Below are 23483 nucleotides of genomic sequence, written 5' to 3' on the forward strand. Positions count from 1 at the left end.
AATGCCTATTTCAGGGGTTTGTGCCTATTGCCTATTTGATATAGTTTCACTATACTTTAAAGAAGCCGCTTTTCTTTCAGTGCGTTATATAGTAGCTGGTGTGCTCGACAGAATTATCTTCTCGATTCTCAATATCTGTTTACCCTACGAACAGAAATGGGAATTCTCGGAAGTCACCAGAATAGTGCTTGGCAAATTTCTATGAGGAGAAAGAAGGAAGAATTTGACCTCCCAGCCTTCAAACCCTACAACCTCCTAAGACAATTTGTAAGAACCAATCAACCTTGAACTATGCTGCACAACGTATATCCCCTACCTCCCTCTCGATGCGAACTGTTGTAACGCGTACGCTCAGAACGTTTTGCAATCTATTGTGAAGAAGAATAAGTGTGTCCGCGGCAATACCCGAAGAAAAATCGTTAAAGTCCTACTGGCTGAAGCAGTGGATCACAGGCGATCCCAATTTCACTACGGACAGAAGGGTAGTCTTCTGTCAAGGTTTCTGTAAGGAGGTAAGTTCGTTTGCTCTTTTATCTTTTTTGTGATTGAAAACTACGATCGCAATTCATTGTAGCATTTATAGGCCTATTAATTTATGTATTGTGGCAAGTTATTTTGTTTCTATGCTGTATTGGTCATGAACTTTCAATAATTTATATCACTAGAAAGGAGGAGTTAGAACGCCGGTGGTCTCTTGTCACAGAGTGGATGAAAATTAAAAATCAGTATTTTTGAACTGTGATTCATTTCGTGTGAAAATAGAGATTTACAACTGAAATGCAATTTTTAAAACTCCCTTTGAAAAAAATCCATCAGACTTACGTGTAGGCGCTAAGCCTTCGCAAAACATACGCTGTAGATCCAATTTGGCGCGGCTAGGACGATGCCTCAGAGGCTAGACATGCAACATGGCAAGGCTCGGACGATGTCACAGCGTGTTTTACAAGGCTGTCTAGACCAGGGCCTCTCAAAAGCCCAAAATCTCACGCGTGCAAACAGCGACGCAGAGTTCCTGTGCACAGTGCATTGGCTCCACTCGGCTCGGCTCGCACCAACGCTTCGTCTCTGGGCTACTCGGCTCAACTCAACTCAACTCGGCTCGGATTTGGAGCGCTACGGAGCAAGTGAGGAAGAGGGAGACAGGCGGAGCGAGCGAGACAGACGTGGGGAAAGAGAGAGATAGCGCTATTGCTCCAAATCGAGGAGTGGTTGCACTCTGGGCAACCAAGGGAAGTCGTCTTTTGCACCGTGCACAGTGCATGCACCAGGCGCATGCACCCTGAGAGGCCCTGGCCCAGACTGCCTTTACAAGACCAGGCTAGCGAAAAGACCGTTCATGAGATCCGGTTAGTAATCGTTGTGCTGGAGGGGCAAGCATAGAGAGTCTGAGGGACGTAAGTTCCCAGGTTTGGGAGGCGAAGGCGGCCAACAAGCATCTAGCATCCCCTAGTCTTGCTAAATTGTGACAAAATATAAGGTTATGGGTGCATGTCGCGGCAATTTCAAATTATGCGGTTTTCTCATTTTCAACGAGGGTGGCAGCCTTATGGGCACACATGATGCAGGATCTATTCCAGGCAACGGAAAATAGTTTTCATGACAGCTAACTCGGCTGACCAAAGCCGGAGAATAAAAACAAAAAAATATTTACAAGTCTGAGATTTATAGTGCCTTCGTTTTAATTTCTGTATGTAAGTAAGAATACTGCTACGGGAATCTTGGCGGGTCCTTGGCAAGCATAAAGGAAGATGTGATTATTACTCTTACCAAATGAAATATGAATAAATTAAAATACTTATTCCTCGCACTATGTGCTGCCACTTTGTACTTAGCCTCGAATTTCCACATAAAATATCCCCTGCTGTTCGACAAAACCTTTCCCAATACAATGTTCTACCGTACATAAAAACTTGCCGCCCTGATACAGTCACGTTCGATTTATTCGTAAACAGTTTCGCAAATAATACTTTCTCAGTTCTATAGTTCGAGATAAAAATTCATGAGCCAGATCACTGAGAATGTTTGTGCAAAATTTTATGAAATTCCGTTCGGAAGACAAACATACCTCATTTCATCTTTATATGTAGAAATTGGTATCATCAAGACCAGAAGAAATAACCACACGGACTTAGTCTATTTCCGAAAAGCTCCATTTATTATTATGTAGCATGCGCGTGTTACTTGTGGAGTGAAACTATTTGAAATATTCTGTAATTTCAGGAATGGGGTATTCGGCTTTATTCATGCATTATGGGACATACAAATATGTTGTTTTTGTTTTATTTTTTGTTGTTTTTGGTAGGCCTAATCTTGGAATGATGATTTTGATACTTAGTCCCTTTGGAATCTCAAATCTTCAGTTTCTTATACCGGAATAAAGATGCCACATATGCTGGATTATGTCATGCAAGCCCAATTTTATCTGATATAACGATAGAAATGTCATAGTGATATTTCGCAAATAAAGGCGCTTTTCATTGAACATGATATATCGTGCAGCTCCCCAGTCCATCTGGCAGCACCACAGTGCTGATCTCCACCGTCAGGTTGTCCTCGAGCCCATCGAGACTTCTCCACAGGATCACCTACACAGAATATCGGGGTAGATATTATCAAATTATCACTAGAAGTATTAAGCATGTACTGTACATACACAATAAGAAAATAAACAATAGAGCTTCATAGTAACTTCAGTCAACGTATTAAAATTAATCGCCTTGGATACTTAAATCATGATAAAGAGTTTTGTGATTGATGAATAATTCATCTTTCTGTTGAAGCCCCGAACAATAGACTTCATGGGGAGGAGAAAAATAATGGCAATGAAATTACGTTCGAGGAAGTGAAAAGAACGGTAAATAAATCACATTGTCACACAGTAGCAGGAACAAACTTGTTATTCTGTACAGACTGATAAATAAGTTACAAGATTGTGAGCAATTGCAAAATAACCTCGACAGATGAACAGTAGGCAATGGTATGATGATAAACGGGGTTAAAATTCAGGTTGTGAGTTTCATAAATAAGAAAAGTCATCTCAGTTTTAATTACTGCGTTGATGGGGTGAAAGTTCCCTTTGGGGATCATTGTAAGTATCTAGATGTTAATATAAGGAAAGGTCTTCCTTGGGGTAATCACATAAATATGATTGTAAATAAAGGGTACAGATCTCTGCACATGGTTATGAGGGTATTTAGGGGTTGTAGTAAGAATGTAAAGGAGAGGGCATATAAGTCTCTGGTAAGACCCTAACTAGAGTATGGTTCCAGTGTACGGAACCTCACCAGGATTACTTGATTCAAGAACTGGAAAAAATTAACAGAAAAGCAGCTCGATTTGTTCTGAGTGATTTCCGGCAAACCAGTAATGTTACAAAAATGTTGCAAAGTTTAGGTTGGGAAGACCCGGGAGAAAGGAGACGAGTTGCTCGACTAAATGGTATGTTCCGAGCTGTCAGTGTTGAGATGGCGTGAAATGACGTCAGTAGACGAATAAAATGAGTGGTGTCTTTAAAAGTAGGAAATATCACAATATGAAGATAAAGCTGGAATTCAATAGGACAAATCTGAGCAAATATTCGATTTAGGAAGGAGATATTGAGATAGGATTAAGTTACCAAGGGAGATGTTCAATAAATTTCCAATTTCTTTGCAATCTTTTAAGAAAAGGCTAGGAAAACAACCGGTAGGGAATCTGCCACCTGGGCGACTACCCTAAATGCACATCAAGATTGATTGATTGATTGATTGATTGATTGATTGATTGATTGATTGATTGATTGATTGATTGATTGATTGATTGATTGATTGATTGATTGATTGATTGATTGATTGATTGATTGATTGATTGATTGATTGATTGATTGATTGATTGATTGATTGATTGGACCTAAAATGATTAAATATAGTGGGAAGGCAGGGATGAAATGCTTCATGGTGTAATAATTACACCTATCTATAATCAAGGTAACAGAAATTATTTCAACAACTATAGAGTTATTTCTCTTAGAAGTATACCAGACAAGGTGTTCACATGCATTCTCGTAAGAATATTATGTTCATTGGTGGAGAGTAAGTTGTATGAAAACCAGTGTGGAGATTTCAGGACCACATTTTCAGTATACGTTAATTAACTGAAAAATTCACAGTTCAAAAGATTAGGGGAACATGTTTTTGAACGTATGCCATGCTCCACAAAACAACACCTCACACCCAGGTATAGTACCAACTAAACCTTTATTCTTTACCGTCGAAATATACAAAGGAACATCGATGGATTGGCGTTCATTTTCAGAACACAAACGGAAATGTCCAAATAGGGGCGAAAACAAAGTGATGACAATCCTCCAGGGTGGATTTTTATCACAGCTGGAGAACTTCAGTATGGTTGTATGTCCTCCACGAGCATTTATCACATCTTGGCACCTACGTGGCATGCTCCGTATAAGTCGACGGAGGTCACGCTGCGGTATCAGGTCCCATTCTTCATGAGAGCCTGTTCGAGATCTTGGAGAGTCTATAGTGGAACAGGACGCCCACGAACACTTCTGTCAAGCCTATCCCACACATGCTCGATGGGATTAAGGTCGGAAATCTCTGCTGGCCATTCCATCTCCTGAATGTCCACTTCTCGCAAGACAGCTCTGGTGATGCGCGCTACATGAGCCCTAGCATTGTCGTGCATTAGTACGAATTCAGGGCCAACACCGAACACCGTATGCAGCAACCAACACATGCTGTAGCATTATCTGCTCGATGTACCCCGCAGCAGTAAGATTACCACGGACGACGACAAGATCCGTACGGCCATCAATACTGATGCCACCCCACATCATCACAGAACCTTATTCGAATCGGTCGCCTCTCTATACATTTGGCAAGCACTGCTCACCACGGTGTCTCCATACACGTTCACCTCCATCACGCTGTGTCAGGGGAAATCTTGTCTCGTCTGTGGTTAGCACAGGTCTCCATTGGCGAAGTTGCCAGTTGACGTGGGTAGGGGCAAACAGAAGGCGAGCTGCACGATGTTGCTGCACTTTTTACTAATCCAAATTCATGAATATCTCTGTTATCATAGCCGGTACGGTAAAATGTGTAAGACATAAATGATCGGAAATTTAATACTATATGATTTTAGTAATGTAGTATTTGTCGATAGGACCACTAATACAAATAACTGAGAATGAAATTTTAGGCCTTCCCCTAAACTACCATTCCACTCAGCGTGAATAAAATTATTTATGGCATAGATTGTATCGACTTATTTCCCGACTTTTCATACCGATTTTCATTAAGATAGGACCACTTATAACATAAAAATTTGAGAATTTATATTTAGGCCTTCCCCTAAACTACCATTTCTTTCATCATGAAAAGATTATTTATGGCCTAGATCGTGGCGACTTATTTCCCGACTTTGCATACCGATTTTCATTAAGATAGGACCACTAATAACATAAATGTTTGAAAATTAAATTTTAGGCCTTCCCCTAAACTACCATTTCACTCGACGTGAATAAAAAGATTTATAGCCTAGATTGTAGTGGCTTATTCCCCGACTTCGCATACCGATTTTCATGAAATTCTCTTCAGCCATTTTCTCGTGATGTACATACAGAGAGACAGACAGACAGAAATTACGGAAAAGTAAAAAGTGCATTTCCTTCTTACTGTGGACATGACTGATATAGAAATACCCATTTAGAATTCTGAGCAATGTACAGACAAAACTCTTATTATATATATATTAAATTTCCGATCATTTATGTCTTATACATTTTTGGATTTTTGTTGCTAAGTCCATATCAGCACCGAGTTACGACAAAATGGGTAAACAGAATTTAACGAAAATCGATATGTAAAGTCGGGGAATAAGGAAGTGCAGTCTACGCTATAATTAATTTTGTAAGACGCCCTAATATTAAATGCCTAAATGCCTATGTTTTTGGTCCTATAGAAAAGTACTACATAACAACAGTTACAGAGAATACAATTTCCTATCATTTATGTTTTAATCAGTTTTACCCTACCGACTATGGCGAGTGGTATTTCAGAGTCGAAAGGAAACTAAATGTGAAGGCCTACAATACAGAAAGCTCATAACATTGATCAACAATAACATTACATTGACCATTGTCTCTTGTGGTGTTCTTTGTGTCTCTGTTGCCACTCATCTCCGATAGATGGGATTACTGCTGTATACCGAGATTTTTAAATTTGCTTTACGTCGCACCGACACAGATAGGAATCATGGCGACGATGGGATAGGAAAGGGCTAGGAGTGGGATGGAAGCGGCCCTGGCCTTAATTACGGTACAGCCCCAGCATTTGTCTGGTGTGAAAATGGGAGACCACAGAAAACTATCTTCAGGGCTGTTGACAGTGGGGTCCGTACCCAGTACCTCCTGGATGCAAGCTCACACCTGCGCGCCCCTATCCGCACGAACATCTCGCCCTGTCGTACCGAGTATAACAACCTGCCTGAATATTGGCAGGAAGCAGCTGGGGAGTTAGATAACTTTCTTCCTTAGCATGCCGTTCCTCTGTTTATTAAATAATAAAATTGTATTTGTATAAAGTGAAAAGTAGAGTATAATCTTAAACAATGCACTAGTTTTCCATAAAAATAATCATTCTATAGTCATTCAAATAATTGACGGAAACTGAATGGTTCTTCATTAGTTTGTTAATAGGAAAGGATTTTAATTTCTGGCTTCTAAAATAGCTGTCTTTCCCCCTAGATATCTTCTTAGGTTGCCCCAATTTTCTGCAAGTTTTAAGGCCGTCCGTTCTCTCTTCCTGGTATCTTCTTATCTCAAACCAAACTGAGTCTTGTGAGTGACCTGCCGCTTCAGCAATATTTGATATCGAACGAAGGCATACCTACAGTACAATGCGTCCCCTGGTCACCTCTGATCTATACGGTCAGTTGTGTTCGTATCTTCCCACACCCCTTTCCCCTCCCGCACAGACTGTGAAGAGATATGACAGTAAGACGGTAGAGTAAAAGCACTGAAAACTTACAACAGTCGCCGACTACTGAACTATTGCAACTCCGATAATTTAGCTGTTTGGAAACACAGAATTACATGAGATATCCTTATTCATGCGAGGCTGGTCATGATTAGTACTCCAATGGTTCGAGGTACTGTGTGGTACTGATATATTGCCGCAGGTCCAGAAGGTATTCACAGGCCGAAACGTGCTAAGTAGATCAGTTATTTCCTTACTTTTCATTTCTCTACACGAACTGCCAAGGGATATAAAAATATTCCTTCTTATTTTTACCATTTCCCCCCAACTTTATAATGTGGTTGAATTTTAAATAACTGCTGAGTTTATTTCCAAAATAGTGTATAATAATAATAATAATAATAATAATAATAATAATAATAATAATAATAATAATAATAATATATCATTAACAACCAAGGTAAAAATAACCTGGCATTAAATACTTATGTGTCGCCATAAGACCTATCTGTGTCGGTGCGACGTAAAGCAACTAGCAAAAAAATAATGCTTATGATCAACAGAGAGCCCGCCTCTGTGGTGTAGTGATTAGTGTGAATAACTGCCACTCCCGGAGACCCAGGTTCGATTCCCGGCTCTGCCACGAAATTTGAAAAGTGGTACGAGGGTTTGAACGGGGTCCACTCAGACTCGGGAGGTCAACTGAGTAGAGGTGGGTTCGATTCCCACCTCAGCCATCCTGGAAATGGTTTTCCGTGGCTTCCCACTTCTCCTCCAGGCAAATGCCGGGATGGTACCTAACTTAAGGCCACGGCCGCTTCCTTCCCTCTTCCTTGTCTATCCCTTCCAACCATCTCATCCCACCACAAGGCCCCTGTTCAACATAACAGGTGAGGCCGCCTGGGCAAGGTACTGTTCACCCTCCTCAGTTGTAACCCCGACCCAGAGTCTGAACCTCCAGGACACTGCCCTTGAGGGAAAAACCTACCCTGGAGGGTAAACAGGTAAAGAAGAAGAAGGTCATCAGAGAGGCATGGGTGTTTGAAATATCGTTTCTATGGAGTTAGCCAACGTACTTCGAAACGTTACCTGTTTTCCTTTCCACCTGGAAGTCTTCTGATTATGAGTGTACTTCTTCGGTCACCACGCCGGTGGGAAGAGTACTGAACTTCGTGGAGAGGAGAGCGAGCACAAGTGTTGAGAAGTATACACGTGGACTCAACTGCATACGTAACCATGTTACAACGGACGATGTCATGTTATAACTGAGATTTGGAAATAATTACAGTGAGGTAGCTCCTCAATATTATTACTCACGTTATTTTTATGTACTTTATCCTTATTTTATTTTCCTTCTCACCGAAAATTTGTAGATAATTGTAACATACAACATTCTTGATTTTAATTGCTATTATATTGTATGTGTTTTAAATTATTTTAAAAACCGAGCGAGTGGCTAGGTGGTTTGTGACATGTAGCTGTCATCTTGCATTTTGGAGACAGTGGGTTCAAATCCCACTGTTGGTAGCCCTGAAGGCGGTTTTCCGTGGTTTCCTACTTTCACACATGCCAAATGCTGGGGCTGTACCTTAATTAAGGCCACATTGCTTCCTTTCCGCTGTTAGCTCTGTTCTGCCCCATCATCGCAATAAGAACTATCTGCGTCGGTGCGCCGAAAAATATGTCAGTGAGATTCAGTACCAAACTTTACGCTGGAAATTCACTAAGGGCCATTTTCTTCAAATTGAGTTAAACCTGGTATAAATTAAACCCGTTTAACTTAAATATCTAGTTTAAACCTGTATCCATTTCCTCCATCAATTTCTGATACTTGTTTAGTTTAAACGACATCCCGCCCGTTTAACTAATGGTGTCTCTGTGACTTCTCTCATAGCTCAAGTCTGAGCTAGTGTTGGCTACACTGAAAGAATAGCTGAAGGCATGGTCGATTTGAACTGGCCAATCAGAGCCAAGTAAATTAATTACCGACATTTTTGTTTTAATATTAGCTGTTTGTAGAGAATTAATGTAATTGTACATAGTGAATAAAGAAGAAATTCAATGGGATATTAGCTTTACTGATAAATAAATTCTTTACTTCTGTGTGAAGTGTTTTGTGGTATAATTTTACCCATTTTTGTGTACAATTTATTGGAAATATTTGTATTTTTTACTTTTCTCCGACATGCTTTACCATAAGCAAGTACAGTAGGCCTAATACGTGTTCTCTCGATGTCTGCATTATCTTACGGAACACACGGGACTTTAAAATATAAAAATCCAGGTCTTTTAGCAATATTCCTTTCCACAGAAAATGGACATTTATGCGAATTTCAAGCAAACAAATTCCAAGCATGCTCGGGATCTATCTCCTCTTAAAATCCATCACCCTAGACCGGGATCAGTCTCACATGACTCACAAACCTCAGATCCAGCAGGCAGACCACTGACGACGACACTATTTGTTTCTAGCCTGGTTTATAACATAACCTAGTTTGCATTATGTAGTACTTACTGTAAGCATAATACTCTTCTGCCTACATCATTAATATTTCTATTGCTGGTATGCTGACAATAGTTACGATGAAACATTCTTAACTATAATTTATTGTATTACTAATTTTTTTTTCTAGTTGTTTTACGTCGCACCGACACAGATAGGTCTTATGGCGACGATGGGACAGGGAAGGGCTAGGAGTGGGAAGGAAGCGGCCGTGGCCTTAATTAAGGTACAGCCCCAGCATTTGCCTGATGTGAAAATGGGAAACCACGGAAAACCATTTTCAGGGCTGCCGACAGTGGGGTTCGAACCTACTATCTCCCGAATACTGGACACTGGCCGCACTTAAGCGACTGCAGCTATCGAGCTCGGTTATTACTAATTTACTAACAAGCATGGAATCTTTCATTATTTTTCTGATTCCATCAACATTTACTGAGTATAGTTTATATTTTGTTAAGATCATTTGCCTTAAACATGACAGAACAAACATATTATGTAAGTCGTGTATCGTAATATTTGATCAGATTCCGAGAATCCTGATCACTCGAAAATAAAACTGTGGTACTGTACTTAACCTCCAGCAATGTAGTTTTCATAATTTCAGTATTTCCCTGCTTAGTGAAAGTCCCATCAGTCTACACCATCACAGTTATTTGAAAGTTTTCGCCTATAATTGTCAAGAATAGGTTTCAAGAACTTGGAAAGTATCAGATTAGTTATCTGAGCGTAATAACAGTCGGGACATTTAAATATTTCGTTAAACTTCGGTACTGCAAATGACAAGAATGCTTCTACGTTATTTTCCATGCACAGTTTATTTTGTGCTTTGTCTGTCTGTTAGGTCATCAGCCTAGAGGCTGGTTGTATCCTCAAATAGCACTACCAAAGGCCATGCGGTTACGGGGAAACCGCAACAACCGATGGCGACGCCAAAATGAGGCAAGATGATGTGTACGGTTATAAATGTAAGGAATTTACTCAAGGTAAAGGCAAATTTTTCCGACCCAGTGGTGTTGGGATAGCGTGCCTGCCTCTCACCCGGAGGCCCTGGGTTCGATTCCCTGCCAGGTCAGGGTTCGAGGTCCACTCAACCTACGTGATTAGAATTTGAGGAGATATCTGACGGTGAGATGGCGGCCCCGGTCTCTAAAGCCCAGAAAAATGGCCGAGAGGATGCGTCGTGCTGACCACACGACCCCTCGTAATCTGCAGGCCTTTGGGCTAAGCAGCGGTCGCTGGGCAGGCGAAGGCCCTTTCAAGGGCGTTAAGTGCCGTGGGGTTTGGTTTTTAAGGCAAATTTTCTTGAGAGATACCGTAAAGCTCCCAGATCTATATGTTTATTTCAACATAGTAATGCGCTGTCGCTAACAGAATGTACGTGTGATCTGAATTTCAATAGTTTTGCTAGTGGACTTGCTCTTTAAGGCTGTACTCTTTACGACCATATACCCTTCCTGACGTCAACCACATCAGGGGAGATGAGATGAAATGAATGACGACTTACGTAGTAGTTTTTAAGTTCTGAAACTTGACAGCTGGAGGATAGGCACCCACACGACTCTGTATGTTGCACACAATGCCGCATTACAAGGCGTACACCTACACAGAACCACATCCACCCATAAAATAGTCGTCGTTTGCCGTTATGCACGTTTGCCAACGTTGGTATAGATGCTGGAAGCACCATGTTTCGTCTCCAGTTATTATCCGGTTGAGAAACGTCGGATCATCGACAGCACTACTGTTGGGGTCACCACCAAATCGTCATGCGATGATCACGTTGGTCTTGCGACAGGATTCGTGGCACACTGTGCTTGGTAACACGAAACATGTTGAGGTCATCCGTCAGAATTTTGTGGCAACTACCATGGCTGACCCCTATTGCTGCCGCGAGATCGTTTACCGATTGGGAGCGGTTAGCACGCACCAACGTTGCAACTTCTTGGACCTTGCATTCCGTTCGAACTGTTTGTGTCCGACCAGTAGGCTGCGCACATTATCTTCCAAACTGTCCCTTCCTTGCACAAAACGTCGGTGCCAGTTAAACACAACACTGCGACTCAATGCGTCCTCACCCTAAACCTGCTGCATCATTTCAAACGTTTCAGCAGCAGTTTTGCCTAATTTATATCAGAACTTCATGTTTACCCGTTGCTCAAACTGTGACATGTCAAGGTCCGCCTGGCGCATTCAAATCACCGTCACAATAACGACCGTACGTCTGCTTCCAGTACATGCACTCAACTGTCTCTTGCAGGGACGAGAGACTAACCGACATGGTACCATACCACGGCGCCACCTATGCACTATAGTGCACCACAGCGCCATCATGCGGTCAGTCTCAGAACTTAATGTTTGTACTACGTATATGATAGTATGAAGTGGGGGCGCCGGGTTAAGTGGTTCAGACCAAGGTCTGTCTAGGGAGGTCAAGTCACGAATGCTTCTTATGGAGCCGCCATATTGGGTCTGTAAGCGAGCGTAACCAAAGGCAAGTGTATTCGAATTTAGAGGATTTCGGTGCCGTACATTGAAATAAAAACAGAACATCAACTATTTTTCGTAAAGAATTTAATTGGGCATGTACTGTTCTTGTATATATAACTGCATAACACTTAAATTATATTAATACATTCACAGCTATTTGAATAGGAAGATAATTAGTAGAGCCTGAATTTTTTTTTTTTTTAGAAGCAAGAATCAACAGGAAAGCTCATGTCCTACTCTTTTACTTCCTTACAACATGGTCTTACTGTGTTTCCTATTAATATCATCTGTCAAATACGTAATCTTATTGACAGAAACATAGAAATCTGTACAGTACCTGTGTCATATTATGATTAACGGTACATGAAATACTGAACTTGAAGTACTATACTTAAAGTACTAAGAGACAGTTGTAGTAAATTACCTTCAGCGTTTTCTTTATTAAGTAAGTAATTACCGATACTGCGTTTCTAAGGGGTTATCCCAGTGTGTTGACAAACACTGAATGTCTCTTGAGTTGAGTGCATTAAATGATGTATGGTAACTGTTGTTATCCATTCATGTGGTATTTCTTTGGGTTCTAAGGCAAAAATACTCTGCACATGTGCAACAAGAGTGATGTTCTTAGCTACTTGTAACTAGTTTATTGATAACCCATGCAGCTTATATAGTACCAAGTGGTGGTGGTGATTGTTGTTTTAAGAGGAAGTACAACTGGGCAACCATCGTCTATAAACACTAATCAGAAGAAAATAAATGGAAGGGCTCCAACACTTCGAAAAATGAAGGTATCAGCAAAAGAAAGATGAAGGCCACAAAGTGCGTGGAAATGAAAAACTTCCTAGGCCTCGAATGCGCTAATGCCGTCGCGGTCGGAAAAGAACAAGTGTTGACCAGGGGAAGTCGGATGGGATAGAATAGGTGAGAGCCTAACACAAGTGAAAGCAATGTCAAGACTCAGCTAAGGGCCTCGTAGTCACAACCCAAATTGATTTTCCCCTATGGGCGGGGGCAATAGAATAACACCCACGGTATCCCCTGCCCGTCATAAGAGGTGACTGAAAGGGGCGTCAGGAGCTCCTAACTAGGGAGCGTGGGTTGGCGACCACTGGGCTCTCAACTGAGTCCTAACGTTCATACATATAATAATAATAATAATAATAATAATAATAATAATAATAATAATAATAATAATAATAATAATAATAATAATAATAATAATACCGAGCTCGATAGCTGCAATCGCTTAAGTGCGGCCAGTATCCAGTATTCGGGAGATAGTGGGTTCGAACCCCACTGTCGGCAGCCCTAAAGATGGTTTTCCTTGGTTTCCCATTTTCACACCAGGAAAATGCTGGGGCTGTGCCTTAATTAAGACCAAGGCTGCTTCCTTCCCACTTCTAGGCCTTTCCTATCCATTCGTCGCCATAAGACCTATCTGTGTCGGTGCGACGTAAAGCAAATATCAACATAATAATAATAATAATAATAATAATAATAATAATAATAATAATAATAATATGTCTGTTAGGTCATCAGCCCAGAGGATGGTTGGATCCTCAAATAGCACCACCTAAGGTTATGCGGTTATAAGGAAACCCCAAAAACCAATGGCAGCACCAAAATGAGGCGTACTAGGCAAGATGAGGAGTGAGGTAGTTTGCCATTGCTTTCCTCACTGGGTCAGAAAGTACTATTGCAGCACGACTGACCCTATGAGCAGCGCCTTTCATAACACTCAGATGCACTAGTCATGTGCTGAATGTCATTACTCAGCACTACCCATACCCCAGCAACTTCCATATTGTCACAGCCATGGATGTTGACTGAGACTTCGGTGGAAGCTACACTTTACTCTGGCCTGTGCCAAGAGATGGATGCAAAAGTACTGTATCCATCAAGAAATGACAGCAGGCAACATAATAATAATAATAATAATAATAATAATAATAATAATAATAATAATAATAATAATAATAATAATAATAATAATAGTGGTTAAGAAAATTACAGCCATTGTTAGACACGATTCCTTAAGAAATAGAAATTCAGTCACTATTAAGTTGAGTTAACCTCGGTTAGGCTATTTTAGGGATTACATTAGGATATTATGTTAGGCTACGGTACGTTAAATTACAGTAGTTGGTTAGTGCGAGTGTTGTGATCTTTAAGTATTTGTCCAGCCAGATAAGGTACTCCATCGGGCATTTAAGGTGAATGAAATATAGCTGTAAATAATAACTACAGTACCGTAAAAGACTGTTATTAACAATTATTGTTGTAATGATTACAAGCTGGACACAAATTGTTGGTTTGAAGAGATAGGCCAACGAAATTAACCAATTACGGTTAAAATTCCTGACCTTGCCGGGAATCGAACCCGGGACCGCTATGACCAAAAGGCAAGCACGCTAATCATTTAGCCATGGAGCCGGACGCATGAAAAGGAAATTTTCATAAACAACAATACTACTATTACACATTTCCTGTTACTTTCCTTGCTTGTTTTGAAAGACAGTTCCCTTTCTTTGGGAGGTTTCCTATCATATGTCAAAGACTTGGGTGGATTAGGGACGTTGAAAATTGTTGGGATGGAATTCCACTTGAGTAGTTTCCGTCCATAAGCCCTCCTTAGTTCAAATAGCGATTCTTCAAAATTATGCTAGAAGAAAATACATAATAAGACCTATAAATATAAAACATCGTTCATACAAACATATTACTGTATTATTCAGGAATAATACGAGTGTATAAGTTCACAAAACCGCGCACAAGACGGAATTACCTGTAGATTACCATTGCCTACAGTTTTGTACCCACTGAGCTCTCCTTTGCTTAACTTTCGGGAAGCGAAACACTCTAATGCCGTCAGTTGTCTTATTTTGACAATTTGGAGCTGCACAGTATCCCATTTTCTTTCAAAATACAAGTAATAACTCACATCATTACATCGTGCATGCCCACATAACAACGATCTTTGAGACCCAATATGGCCGCCACCGCAAAGGATTGTGGTAGCGTGACCAGACCTCCCTAGACAGACCTTGGTTCAGACCAAAGACTTTAATATTACTTATCTAGACTCACAGAGCGCGCTGATGCTAAGCGGAATATTGAACACTTTCGCGCATCGCCATGTTGCGGGCGCTTCAGCTTCGAATGCATGACTAGCACGTGGTAATGTTTACAGACCCTTGCATATTTTCGATTTGAATCATGCCTGTTAGTGGATCTGGTTTGGTATTACATGTGACGGAGTGATAATATATTGTCAAATATTTTCAAGGAATGTGAGAGCTGATACTTTACGTTAGTTAAATTGATCGGCTATATTAGGCCTAAAGTTAGGCATTACCTATGGAATGGAAAGATATTCACGAGGGTGAATTCGTGTGCAGCCTTCATTTGTACAGACTGCTATCAGAAGGGATCTGGTATTTCTTTTCACATGTGAGTAGAAACTGAACTGTTAAAAAATAACTTTCATTTACCATAATCGAGAACTAAGCAGGTTATAGGGTGGTTGATTCAGAGAACGCATGGACATGAAATTTAGCATATTTAGGCTTCTTTTTCTTGTTTGCCTTTTTCCAATTCAACGGGGATAATTCTTTAGAACTAAAAAGCTGTTCTGAAAAAGACTACATATTTTTCATACAAACTGTGTAGCGGTATTACAAATTTGATAAACCTGGGCATAGAATCTGTAAGATATGGTTGATACAACTTGATAAAACCTTCTAATATTAGGTAGGGTAAGGTATTGCTTCAAATTATCAATTACTTGAAAAATGATTTATTAGTATCATATGTCTTATTTTCTCCAGTTCTTCCCCACTTGCTTTATAATAAAAGAATACAATTGTTAATACGCTATTCCAGAAAAATCTGACAATATAAAGTCTAAACAAAGCTCATTACAATCTTGTCAATCCTAGTCTGCATTAGAAAACGCTAATCAAATTAACTTTTCACTATGATATTAATCTTTTTTGTTTGCAAGTGCTTCACTTTCAATTTCATTTTATTTTCTTTTTGGTGTAAACCATGGTGCTCATATTAGAGAAAAATTAGAACGCACTTTCAACTTGTATGTGCTCAGATTATGTTAATTCAGAATGAGTTTGTAAAAGCAGTAATATTTAAGAAGATAATATTATGAGGAGGATTTTACATCATAAATGATAACATTCTTACTTAAGCCTAACCGGGCGAGTTGGCCGTGCGGTAAGGACCGCACACCTTTGAGCTTGCATCCGGGATATAGTGGGTTCGAAGCCCACTGTCGGCATCCCTGAAGATGGTTTTCCGTGGTTTTCCATTTTCACACCAGGCAAATGCTGGGGCTGTACTTTTAATTAAGGCCACGGGCTCTTCCTTCCCATTCCTAGGCCTTTACTATCCCATCGTCGCCATAAGACCTATCTGTGCGGGTGCGACGTAAAGCAAATTGTAAAAAATAAAACTTAAGCCTAAACCTCGCAGAGAAACTCAAACTAACCCTAGACATTAATTTCACTTTAAGAAATACACAGTAGAAGACTAGCACCAGTGTAACGAACGTCAGGCAGCATTTACCTAAATCCAAATCACACAAACATGATAATTTAACTTCTACTCATCCAATTACGTTATTTCATATCCAAACAAACCGCATGGCACAACAGGCCCGAAAGGCCATGGCCTACAAAGCGACCGCTCCTCACCTTGAAGGCCTGCAGATTACGAGGTGTCATGTGGTCAGCACGGCGAATCCTCTCGGCCGTTATGTCACCGTCAGATAGCTCCACAATTCTAATCACGTATGCTGAGTGGACCTCGAACCAGCACTCAGATCCAGGTATAAATCTCTGACCTGGCTGGGGATTGAACCCGGGGACTTCGGGTAAGAAGTAGACTCGCTACCCCTACACCGCAGAGCCGGTATTTCATATTCAGAAAATGATAAAACATGTATCTGATTGTTTTAGAAATATTTCTGCAGTCATGTACTTTTTAAACAATCTGTTCAGATAATTGAGTAAAATTTGCTGTTTGGCTGAGCGGTTAGGGGCGCGCGGCTGTGAGCTTGCATCCGGGAGATAGTGGGTTCGAATCCCACTGTCGGCAGCCCTGAAGATGGTTTTCTGTGGTTTCGCATTTTCACACCAGGCAAATGCTAGAGCTGTACTTTAATTAAGGCCACGGCCGCTTCCTTCAAACTCCTAGGCCTTTCCTATCCCATCGTCGCCGTAAGACCTATCTGTGCCGGTGCGACGTAAATCCACTAGCAAAAACTTATCTGAGAGGAATCATAAGCTATTTACCTTTCATAGAAAGATTTTATTTCACAGGTTTCCTTTTTTTTTTTTTTTTTTTTTTGTTGATATTGAAGATTATTATTATCGGTACCGGTACAGGAGTTTGTCAATATTTAATTTATGTGTTCGCCAGTCTGCTGAGAGACAGGTAATTTTTATCTCACGATATGTAATCATACTTAAGTTGTAGACCGCTTTTTGAACATGTCTTCATATATTCAATAAAGCTAAATAATTGTTGATCCTAGGTTTCTCAAGAGACAGATTGCCACGTGATTCTCGTCCTTTGAGTCTGGCCTTCTAGCCTTACGTACAATGTTCAAGCACATCAGTTACAAACATGAACCTTATATTAAAGTGAGCGACATGATCATTTTCGAGGTACCGCAAGTGTACTTTTGTAGTGGCGTATTTTTCAGTCTTCTTATTCAGTCTGCTAAAGGTTTCTTATTTTAGGTGCGCCACCTATAGGCTATGCAAAGGATTTGTGTAGATTGTTCAGTTTTTTATACAGAAGTATATTTTAATATTACCACAGTCTTGATATTATGTATATTTATTGCGTGTGTACACGGTAGTCGGTGTAGGCTGTCATTAATTTTATAAGGCGAATGTCTTCATGTGTGCAAAATGCAAGTTAAAGCATGAATTCCATACGATTCCTGCGTCAAGCTGAGGAGCGCCCGCAACATGGCGGTACGCGCATGGCCATGTCTTCCCCAGTCACAGGCTTCTGCGCAGCCAGCGGTGTAGGGCCTTGGTTCAGACGGTGGAGGTGCTGGCCTTCTGACTCCAACTTGGCAGGTTCGATCCTGGCTTAGTCCGATGGTATTTGAAGGAGCTCAAATACGTCAGCCTAGTGTCGGTAGATGTACTGGCACATAAAAGAACTCCTGCGGGACAACATTCTGGCACCCGGGCGTCTCCGAAAACAGTCGAAAGTAGATAGTGGGGGTGAAAAAACAATAACATTATTTTAATTCTTATTATTAGGAAGGGGAGGATAAATCCCGGTGTCGACTTAGCCTACTGCTATCCGAATAGCACAAAGGGGTCCATTCAGGGCTTAGCGTTGCCATCCGACGGGCGAATCACCATCAACAGCGTCAATGCCCCCACTCCATATAAACACGGCAGAGAGGTTCAGGATTGAATCCAGGCTTTTGGCACGCAATCTAGTAATTAGAAAGTATACCACCACCTCTTCTACCGTGCCGGCCAACATTCCGTTGCTATTTTCGACCAACTGATCATGGTGTCGGACGATATAGATCTGACGCTGTAATGACCAAATCCATCAGACAGCGAGCGCACAGACACCGGACGTATTACATCACTTATGTAGGAATTTTTTTGCTCTACAATTACAGTATTCATCCCATGAACAGTATTTTATATAATATTATAAGGAGACTGTTTATGTACACTTAACGTTTCAATCACATGCAGTTAATTTCGCTCGAGAAAGCAATTTAAGGCATGCAGTCCCAGATGTTAATGAGAAAAATGACTGCTGCATATCTTAAAACAACCAGAATCATTGCTTCAGGCGAAATATCATTATTTCATGCAGTAGTCGTTTGAATTGCATCCTTACTTGATGCAAGACAATCCTTGCTGTTTGCCTATGAATTATAAATTCATCGAAAAATTCTGTTACATCCGATTTTCCAAAATGATAAGCATTTGTTAGAATGCGTCTACTTACCCTCACTTGCACACCAAAATCATTTCCTGTTTAACCAAAGACTTCAATAAATTCTTCTATTTTTCTAATACTACAATCTAATTTTAATGTTTTCTATTTAAGTAAATACTGCAGTACCGATAGCCAAACTGACCCTTTTACTAGGAAATTCACAGATACCGGCAGAGGCGTGCGGTGAACATATTCATTACCCCAGCTACAAAAATGCTTTTAAATATAAACAATCGTAGCCCCACTACACTCTCTAAAGTCAACATTACAATTTTATAAGCTGTATTTTTCCTGGAAAGGTCTGCCTGAGAAAGTTCATTCAAGCATTTCAACCACACGCTCGCACATACTTCCAAATTTATATTCATGGCAGTGACGACACCATCATATCTTAATCTATAGCAGATTTTAAACAATGTACTTACAGTTCCATCCGATGACGCTTCGTGATAGTACAGTCATTGTTTTCACAAAAATACACTCGGACTATTTGTTTCATGCTTGAAAAGCCTAATCTAAACTAATCAGCAAAATTTAACTAGTATTTACAGTCGTTGAAGTTTTATAGCTTCACTCGCATACTGAGTGTACGTGCATCAACGACAAACGAGGGGAAATACTTGTCACGACGTGTAACACACGTTATATTCATGAAAAATGCCACAGAACTCGCGAAACCTTCAACTATAATCCAAGAGGAACATTACAAAAATTCACTGTATACCACCATCACAGACACCATTCGCGCTTAACTCTGTGTTCATGCTGGGCAAACTAAATAGTTTTCTTCGGCTATCGGAACACATACTCTACTCATGCCACCAATGAATTGCTCGAAAAAAATGTATACATGCCGAAACCCTAAAGTATATTCTTCTACATTACAATTGAAATCATATACTGGCTCTATTTTTATTGGCAAGACTATGAACAAGTGGCTATACTGTTAAGATGTTGTTATTTTTCTTGCAGTCTCTAGTGTGTGGCTCTGAATACTTCGAGTGTCAAGTGTTAAAACTAACACCCCTTACCTAAGCTAGCTGGCATGTTGCCGTAAATTGCTGCCGCGAGAGGGGACACAACTCCGCCTCGAGGAAGATTCAAGTGCATGCGTCACCCAGGTGAGCTTAAATTTCACTCGAGGGAGCTCTCTATCGCGCCAGCAAGGAAACCCAGCTCGCTGGAGAAGATGAACTGCGGTAGTGCGAGCGGATTGTCGAGACAGCTATACTTGGCTTGGCTTAGATGTTCGTAATTTTTAAAACGTTATAAAAAGCGTTCTAAGGAATAATTAGAAAATGTTAATACAAAGTTCTTTACCTCAGCAGCGCTGGGGTAGATGGGGTTCAGTGCACGCCACTGGCTACCGGTACATTAATATAATATCAAGAAGGTCTAATATAAACAGCAGTTAAAACCTACAAGTTTGAACTAAGTTTAAACTTGGTACAAATTTTAAACCAAAGTTTAAACTCAGACTTAAACCAGATTAAAATAAACCTAGTTTAAACTCATTTGGAGAAAATGGCCCTAAGAATATTAGTTTAAGCAGGTGCAGTTGTATTCTATAGCTTATAGTACATTGCAAATTTCATCAATAATGTTCAATACATCAAATAAAGCCTTCGTTTCACTGTGGCCAGTACATTTGTTTACATTGACAAATATTTTGGTTCGATTCCTGGTGCGTATTTTTGGATATTCATCACCAATATTAAGGTCTGTAGATAGAAACTTAAGATGATGAATATAGTAGATTATTCTTCTTCTTAAGACGCCGTCTCCATATGGAAGTTGGCGATCCATGTAGCCAGCTCTAATCTTGACAACGCAACATGAAAATCTTCTTCTTATGTACATCTGTGCCATCTTCAAGTGTCCTCTAGCCATGAATTTCTCCGTCTACCAACGGACCGTTTCCCTTGTATCTTTCCTTCAATAATTAGCTGTAATAATTGATACCACACGTCCCTCATAACATACCATAGGTATTGTGTTTCCTTTGTTTTATAATACGCAGGTAATGTAATGTCACCTATTTAATAAAATTGTGTTGCATGTTGAATGTCATAGGTTGTGGGATTGTCGGGGTATTGAATGTAAATTTGCATTATGACTGACCTCGTTTCTGCTTCATCCTCTGCATGATGGTTCCCCATACTACTATATTTTAAGCTCTACACAAGATACTATGATATGCACTGACCTTCCATGCTAGCTTTCAACTGAAAACACCGCCACACTACTGCACGCTGGGCTCACCTGTCGAATACAGCAGAAACAACGAATACCAGTGCTATCTGCGTCAGACTCGCCTTAATCGTGAAACTACAGCGTGAACTCACGGCCTCAACGACTCGTTAGACTTATAAGTGGTAGTCAGGTTTGCTCATATATTAACAGCAACCCCTTCGCTCCGCGTGTAGGCAACCCGAAACACCTGACTCGTACTTGTTCCGTTTCTGATCTCCAGTGAGCTCATCGCCCCACTGCTAAGTGCTGGTCTGGGTGGGGGGCATACCACACGCCAGTCAGTCACCATTACTCTTGATATGAGGGAAGCAATAGCACAAAGGCCTGCCACATGTGTTGCCCTTCATGGCGGGACCTCCATGAGGTATTTTTCAGCAGGGTAATGCTCGGCCACACACCCTGCCCGATCGTCAGTTTTACATCCACAGAACATGTCTGGAATCACCTGGTGTGCCAACTTCAGCAGCCTAGAAAATTGCATGATCTGGAGGATCAGTTACAGCAAACATGGTCGGATAATATCGCAGGATACCACAAGAAACCTGTATGCCACTTGCTCCTATCAAATCTTGTATACAAGCTTTAGGCAGATCCACAGAGTACCGAGTCTACCTTCAAGTATTTTCTATAATAAACTATCCTTCTGCTCTGATATCGTGAACACTTACATCAATGTTACTATAACCCACATGAAGTTTCATAGGATTTAGACAACTCTCCAGTGTGCAATTTAGTTTTTGCGGATAATGAGTGTATACTATTTGGGCATATAAAATATGACATTGGTTTTCTGGTCAAAATGTTTACAAACGCCGAGCGAGCGGCTACGCGGTTTGTGACATGTAGTAGAGGAGAAAACGACAGATGGTACATGGAGGAAAAGGAGAAATTAGGATCTCTACAAGTATTCCGAAAAGATCCCGGACACAATGTGAAAACGAAGACTGAAATTTCACGGACATCTCATCAGAATGAATGACTAAAAGGATATTTAAATATATAATTGGATTGAGGAGGACAACGAAATGTGTGGAGGAGGTTAAGAAGGACGCAGAAGAAATTAAAATAACACCAGAATTGATCCTCAACAGAAAGAAGTTCAGAACTCGAGTAGATGACCACAAATTCCATGAAGAGCAGCGGAAGAACAGGCCCAAATTTGTAATATCTGAGGAGCAGAGAAAAGTAAGGAGTGAACGAATGAAGAAGTTCTGGGAAGAGAAAAGAAGAAGACTGGCCAGAAAGCATTAAGTTTCACGCGGTCCACAGGTGGCCAAATTCGGAACCAAGAAGAGGAGAAGCTGAAGGACATTCATATCTGATTAGTTAAGACAGGTTTTACTCAATTTTTAAGACTGAACAGAATTTCAGCTGCTCATTCGTTTGTTCCATATTCAAACTTTTTAACCTATGCAATGATCAGAACTATTTTATGTGATCTATGCTGATATGGTCGGCTCAGTGGTCAAGGGGTGAGTTTGCCTCCTACCCGTAGGCTAACCACATGGTTGTGAGGTAATCAATAACCCGTCAGTGACTGGTGGTACTGTAACGTGTGCTGCGAGTGTTTACATATTTTGCCTACTTCAAGTAAATTTTCTGATCATTTAAAGGTTGTATTAAATTTTATCGTCGAAATTTATGGAATACTCTCTACCGCATATGTCGATTTTTCTAAGATTTGCACAACACCCAGAGTTCGAGAAGTGTCCAAGGACAAGATAGCCAACGTCGAATTACAAATTTAAATTCAATTGGCTTAAATAAAATCGAATGGTCACTCCTGTATGGTCATTGGTCATTAATTTTGCTGTGCTGTTTCCTGTTGCACCACCTAACGCGGACTACCTTCGGGAGGCTCATCACAGAGTAGCTTCATTCTGTCTTCGGGATCATGTAGAACGGATGTGTTGTCCGGGAGCTCTGTGCTTGCTTTCTTGGGGTAAGCAAACCTTAAATTTCTTAATGTAACTTAATTTTAATTTATTTCACGTTTTAATTTGTCACAGCAGTTTACTCGTCGATCTTTCTATCTATATATATATAAAATAAGAGTTTTGTCTGTACATTGCTCAGAATTTGAAAAGAATGGTATTTCTGTATCGGTCATGTCCACAGTAACAAGGAAATGCACTTTTCACTTTTCCGTAATTTCTATCTGTCTGTCTATCTGTATGTATGTACACGCATCGCTAGAAAACGGCTAAAGAGAATTTAATGAAAATCGGTATGTAAAGTCGGGGAATATGTCGCTACAATCTAGGCCA

The 23483-nt window shown here is 40.4% G+C and overlaps 1 protein-coding gene across 1 annotated transcript in view; it reads right to left on the reverse strand.

Moving 5' to 3' along the window:
- Positions 1-2397: 2397 nt before the first annotated feature.
- The window catches only part of LOC136866762 (hemolymph lipopolysaccharide-binding protein), a 42695-nt gene continuing 21609 nt past the window's right edge, over positions 2398-23483 (reverse strand). Inside the window, exon 6 of the mRNA XM_068227050.1 lies at positions 2398-2585. Within this exon, the coding sequence (XP_068083151.1) occupies positions 2443-2585 (143 nt within the window). The 3' untranslated portion in view covers positions 2398-2442. The remainder of the gene's footprint in view (positions 2586-23483) is intronic.

The sequence above is a fragment of the Anabrus simplex genome, chromosome 3 (genome assembly GCF_040414725.1).
Source record: "Anabrus simplex isolate iqAnaSimp1 chromosome 3, ASM4041472v1, whole genome shotgun sequence".
Lineage (NCBI taxonomy): Eukaryota > Metazoa > Arthropoda > Insecta > Orthoptera > Tettigoniidae > Anabrus > Anabrus simplex.